The sequence below is a fragment of the Marmota marmota genome, unplaced genomic scaffold (assembly GCF_001458135.2).
Source record: "Marmota marmota marmota unplaced genomic scaffold, marMar, whole genome shotgun sequence".
NCBI lineage: Eukaryota > Metazoa > Chordata > Mammalia > Rodentia > Sciuridae > Marmota > Marmota marmota.
The window spans coordinates 985,837-991,919 of record NW_025999895.1 but is presented as its reverse complement, the minus strand read 5'-3'; the positions used below and the strand labels follow the sequence as shown (position 1 = coordinate 991,919).

The following is a 6,083-nucleotide window of genomic DNA, read 5'->3' as shown; positions in this document are numbered from 1 at the left end:
ACGCGTCCCAGGCGCTGCGCGAGCGCCGAGCCCTGCGTCGGCACCGCGCCCGCCTCGCTGCCCACACGCTGCAGCTGCGCAGAATAACGTTAGCCGGTAACCCTCTGCCCTCGCCCGCAGGCCCCGCCGCCATGAAGGTGAAGATCAAGTGCTGGAACGGCGTGGCCACCTGGCTCTGGGTGGCCAACGACGAGAACTGTGGGATCTGCAGGATGGCATTCAATGGCTGCTGTCCAGACTGTAAGTGTCTCCTGCGCGCCCAGCTCTTGCTGGCCCACCCCGGCCTCGAAACCCCTGGCTTTCGTCTCCTTTCCAGAAAAGAGCCGGGCAGGTTGGGATCAGGTTCCTGCGGAGATCTGCAATGCCAGCGGCCTGGGAGGCTGAGGCAGGAGGACCACGACTTCAAAGCCAGCCTCAGCAAAAGTGTGGCGCTAAGCAACCCAGTGAGACCCTGTCTCTAAATAAAATACAGCATAGGGCTGGGATGTGGCTGAGTGGTCGAGTGCCCCTGAGTTCGATCCCTGGAACACCACCCCACCCCACCCCGAAAAAAATCCGGTCAAAAGCCGGTGTGGTTCCTACCTGTGGGCCTTACTCTGAGGCTGAGATAGGAGGATCGCTTGAGCCCAGGAATTGGAGATCAGCAGAGCATGTGTAGCACCAAGAAAGATATGTTTTAGACATTTTGTTTGAAAATTCTCAAACAGTGAAACAAAGAAGGACACCTTTGGGCTGGAGATGTTGCTTGATAGTAGAGCACTTGTCTAGCATGTGCAAGAGAGAGAGACCCTGGGTTCCAACCCCAGTACTTCCCCCAGAAAAAGAAAGTATTTTATTTTTTTCAGTACTGGGGATTGAACCCAGGGACTCTTTAGCACTGAGCTACAGCCCCGGCCCTTTTTATTTTTTGAGACAGGGTCTCACTAAGTTGCTGAGGCAGGCCTCCAGCTTATGATTCTCCTCCCTCAGCCTCCCAAATCCCTGTGATTACAGGTATGCACTACTGAGTTGGTCATACCTAAAAAAAAAAAAAAAAATTTCATGGTGGTACTGGGACTGGAACCCAGGCCTTAGACCTGTTATGCAGGCACTCCACCTTTAAACTACATCCCCAGCCTTCATGCTTAAGTCTTTAAAAGTAAACTGTGTGACCTTTTGTTGTTGGGGGCTGGGGTGTTTGTTTTTTCGTATTAGGGATTGGATGCAGGGGTGCGTTATCACCGAGCTACATCCCTAGTCATTTTTTTTTTCTTCCAGCCATTTAACTCAGGGGCACTTGACTACTGAGCCACATCCCCAGCCCTATTCTGTATTTTATTTAGAGACAGGGTCTCACTGGGTTGCCAAGATTGTCCTCAAAGTTGGTGACTCTCCTACTTCAGCCTCCCATGTCACTGGAATTATAGGCATGTGCCACCAAGCCCAACTCAAATTTTTATATCTTCCCTGATTGAAAAGAAATTCCATCATCCAGGAGTTAATGCATTCTGACTTAATCTGATAGGTGAAATGTATCTTAAGAAATAAATCATTGATTGGCTGGGTGTGGTGGCACATGCAAGAAAGAAATCACTGATTGATTGTATTTAAATGACTCCTAAAGCCAGGCGTGGTAATGCATGTTTATAATCCCAGCAAATCAGGAGGCTGAAGCAGGAGGATTGCAAGTTCAACCTCGGCCACTTAGGCCCTAAGCCACTTAGGGAGACCCTCTCTCAAAACAAAAAGGGCTGGGTGGTTGAGCACCTAGGTTCAATTCCTGATAGCAAGAAAAATCTGTGAGACAGGTACAGGCGTGTACTGTTGCCTTCTAGCTACTCCAAAGGCTGAAGCAGGAGGGTCTCCAATTCAAGGCCAGCCTAGGCAACTCCTTGAGACCCTGCAAAAAGGAGCTGGGCGTGGTGGCACATGCACACCTGTAATCCCAGCATCACGGGAGGCTGAGGTTGGAGGATTTCAAGTTCAAAACCAGCCTCATCAACTTAGCGAGACCTTAAGCACCTCAGGGAGAAATCTCTAAGTAAGATATAAAAAGGGGCTGAGGATGTGGCTTTGTGGTTAGGTACTGCTGGGTTCAATCCTGGTGCCAAAAAAATAAGATAGAGAAAACAAAAAGTCCTTGGTGTGGCTTAGTAGTAGAGCATTTATCTGACGTGGGAAATAATTCAGAAACATTTTCAGTAACTTTGCCTTTTCTGGCCCCTCCCATAGGCTGGGCATGGGCAGTTGGTCCTGTGGATTGAAGATGGCTGTGGGGTACCCAAACCTGCTAGACCCCTTAGGATGGACCCACACGTAGCCTACAGAGCCTAGCCTGCAGCATGCCAGGGGTGTCTTTGACTGGGACATGAAAACAAGATCTTTGTGGTTGAACACTCAGCATTTCGTGCTTGTGCAGTGTGCGGAGTTTTTGTTAAAATGGCCTGTTGGCTGTAGAGAATAGGGAATTCAGTCCAGTGCTTGGAGTTAGCGGGATCTGATTTTAATGTGCAAAATGTTTGGCAGTCTAATATGCTTTCTGGATAGGTTAACTAGTGCCACATTTCTTTAACAACTGTGAGCAATCCAGAGTGACTAAGGCTATAATAAATCTGCTACATGACCCAGAGGGGCCTGGGTGAAAGCGGTCTTGTTGAGAGGTGTTTTAATTTTTTAAAAAAAGGAAAAAAAAAAAAACCTCATCAGGACACTAGCAAGCCCTCCTGAGTCATCCTCAGGAGGTCCAGCCAGACCTCTGTACGTCCAGTCATTGGATGCCCAGCAGGCTGCCTACCAGTATCTGACTGGAAGGAGGGAGAACCTTCCTCCACAGTAGCCCTCCAACAGGGCCAACTGGGTGCCCACAACTGTGGTCTCACAGGCTCTAACCCTAATTTGAAAGGGGTGATTTCATTGAGACTTCTGCTGCTGATGGACAGGCACTGTGTGGAGACTGGGAGTAGATGTGACATAGAGCTGGCACCAGAGGGTGGGTTAGAGGCAGCGAGATTTAGCTCCTTGGTGCTAGACTGACTGGGGCAGGACTAGGGAGCATTGCTGTGCTCTGCATAGATCCTGAGAAATCAGGACAACTTTGATAGTATGAAGTGTCCCTCTCTGCACTCTCCTCTCCACAGGAAGCATCTCCAGACCCACAGGTTGGGTGTCTGCATCCTGTTCACCTGGCCTTGGAGATGGGGCCCTTTGAAGCCATACGTAGGAAGAAAGCTGGCCCTTAAATACCAGTGTCCCCAGGATGCTTGTAGGTCACCAAATCCCTGAAGTCCAAAGAGGATCTTCTAGGTCTCCACCCCTCCTGCTTTGATAAAGAGAGAATAGCTCACTGCTCAGATCAGCTCCTTGGCATCTGACCAGTAATGTTACTTTCTGGTTATCACAGTGAGTCAAGAGTCCACAGATGGTCCCCAAGGCCCGTGAGGTCAGACGTTGTCTCTTTACCCAAACTCTGAAGGTACAGGGTTCTTGTGGTCCAGCCAGACTCGCTCCCCTCTGTTTCACTTGGTGTAGGGGTGGGTGTTGAGAGCCACAGCCGAGTAGGGATGGCGCATGGCATTTTGCCAGAAGGAGTGGTTGAGAGGTGACACCAGAGAGCCATTAAGATGATGATAATTAAGAGACAGGGTTTCACTGAATTGCTTAGGGCCTTGTTAAATTGTTGAGGCTGGCTTTGAACTTGTGATCCTCCTGCCTCAGCCTCCCAAGCTGCTGGAATTACAAGCGAGCCTGACCAGATTTTTGTCTTTGAAACATGAGACAGGAGAGGTACTGGCCTGGGGTAGGAGCCACAGCCTGATGTCCTAGGACCCCTTTCTGGCTTGCCACATGCTCTGTGTAGCCTGCCTGAGAATGCTGGGCCCTCCCTAATGCTGTCCCATCTTGGCCCTCCTGCAGGTAAGGTGCCTGGCGATGACTGCCCGCTGGTGTGGGGCCAGTGCTCACACTGCTTCCACATGCACTGCATCCTCAAGTGGCTCAACGCGCAGCAGGTGCAGCAGCACTGCCCCATGTGCCGGCAGGAGTGGAAGTTCAAGGAGTGAGGCGCCCACGCTGCACCTGGACCCCTCTCCCCCACCCCAAGATGGCCCTGAGTCCCCCTTTTCCTAGTGGGACCCGATGGCCATGGTCTGGAGACAGTCCTTGGGCTGTGACAGGGTTGAAACAAGGACTGGAGCCTGTTTGTTGTTTTCCATCACAATGCTGACGCTTTTATTCAATAAATAAAACTCATTAAAGTACCTGAGCCTTGCTGGAGGCTTTGGCTGCCTGTGTCTTGGCACATTGATGAAGCTGCAGTGTTTTGATATGAAAACTCTCATGAATAAACATCTTGATGAAACACCGCTGAAGTCCTGAGTCACAGTTCTGGGAAAAGAGTGCAGAATCATGAAAGAGCCTGGGGCAGGGCATGGCCAAATCAAGGCCCCGGAATGGAATATGTGTGTGCCAACGGGAGCCACAGCAGCCATGTCCTGTCAGTGGGCTTCTTAATGGCTGTCACCCCCAGAACCCTCACTCAGGCCTTGGCAGGAGGAAGATGTCCCGAGCAAGTTCTGGTAGTGTCAGGTGGGCTGCAGATGGCTATGGCATTCTGTTCTCACAGAACCTTGTCCTTTGTTCAAACTGAAGACCAGGTCCAGTGCAGGCTCTCCATGTTGGGATGTCTCCAGGTGTCCTAGGGAAGGACACCTCTCAGGAGGCTCCTCTGGTCCCCACAGCCAAGAGAAGGCACCTACGGAGGGACCAGCAGCCCACTGCCGTCCTTCCTATGCTGTTCTTAGTAGCTTCTGCTACTAGGCACTCGGAACCCGGGCCCAGCGTGAGCCAGCATGGGGCCCCACTCCTGGGAACCTAACCTGGGAACCAGTTCTGCCCTCGTCCTCTCTGAAGCATCTTCTCATGAGACAGGACATGTCTGCCAGGGCTCAGCCTCCTCAGGCTAACCTCTGAACCCACAAAGCCTCCCTCTTGGCTTCCCTGCCATTTGAGTTCCCACTGAGTTCCACCTGGGTCCTTTCCTGCGGGTCAGCTCCACCCATCTCTGGTCTGCTCACCAGACCTCCAGAATGTTGAGTTTCTCTGGAGATCACAAACCTAGTAGCCACCCCACTCTGCACATGGGGGCTCCAGTTCCTGCCCTTTGATCCCATTGTTCTGCTGCCTGCCTCCTCCCAGGTCAGGACCTCTGTAAAGTCCTCATCAAACCCTGTAGCATTCCCCCCCTTAGCCCCTGTTCCAGGAAGCCACAGAAACTCCTGTGGGAGGGTCACCCCACTGGTCTCTCCAGACTCTTCCCAAGCATCCTCTTACCTCCCTGGGAGGACCCCTTCCTTACTCCCACCTGTCCTAGGCAGGGACTGAGCCCTGTTTGTGGCCTTGGCCCTGGCATGCAGGAGGTGTTCAGTATGTCTTATTTCTGGGCAGTCTCCTGTGTGCCCAGTATTGGCTGAAGGAATGCAGGGACGGCTCCAGGTGGAAGTATCTCAGAGACCACCATACAGGGTCAGAGCTGGGCAGGGAGCGGCCTGGGGTCTGCAGTCTCTTAGTCTGGCCTTCCCAAAGTTGGGTCCTGGCCTTGCTACCCTCCTCTTCCTATAGGATCCAGCCAGTAACAGAACCTCCCACCATGGGCATGAACCAGACAGTGGCCCGCATGCTTTACCCAGGGACTTTAATGCCTATGGTCAAGAATTTTCAGTTCCCCTTTAGGGAGGGAGAATCTGTCCCTTGAGTACTGTGCAGGTACAGTCTTGGGAGTGCTGGGGACTGGGTGGGAGGTGGATCCTTGGGCTATTTGGGGGTTCAGTGCTGTCAGTCCATGATGGACGGGTCAGTGCGCCTCAGCATGATGCTGCGTGGGCCTCACCCGAGCCTCCTGCATGCCCTATGCCTGCGGGGCGCTGACGGGTCCCCTCCCGCCCCGCCCCCGCCCTGTCACCGCAGTAGATATAAGGCGGCCAGGCTCTGCGGCTCCACCTGGACGCTCCCCAGCCCTCCCGCTGCCTGCGTCCTCATGGCCCGGCACGCGACGCTGGTGGCCACGGCCCTGGCGCTGCTCTTGCTGCTGGCTCCACAGGGCCTTGCGT

The 6,083-nt window shown here is 52.8% G+C and overlaps 1 protein-coding gene across 1 annotated transcript; it reads left to right on the top strand.

Annotated features, from left to right (window-relative positions):
* The first annotated feature begins 6 nt into the window (after positions 1 to 6).
* Positions 7 to 4,336, top strand: Anapc11 (anaphase promoting complex subunit 11). The gene is made up of 2 exons (XM_015504053.2): positions 7 to 240; positions 3,892 to 4,336. The coding sequence occupies exons 1-2, from the start codon at positions 132 to 134 to the stop codon at positions 4,035 to 4,037; spliced, it is 255 nt and encodes an 84-aa protein (XP_015359539.1). The 5' UTR covers positions 7 to 131; the 3' UTR covers positions 4,038 to 4,336.
* Positions 4,337 to 6,083: the final 1,747 nt, after the last annotated feature.

Coding starts and splice junctions, on each gene's coding strand:
- Anapc11 (XM_015504053.2), top strand. CDS start 132: ATGAAGGTGAAGATCAAGTGCTGGAACGGCGTGGCCACCTGGCTCTGG. Junction 241..3,891: donor CAATGGCTGCTGTCCAGACT/GTAAGTGTCTCC, acceptor GCCCTCCTGCAG/GTAAGGTGCCTGGCGATGAC.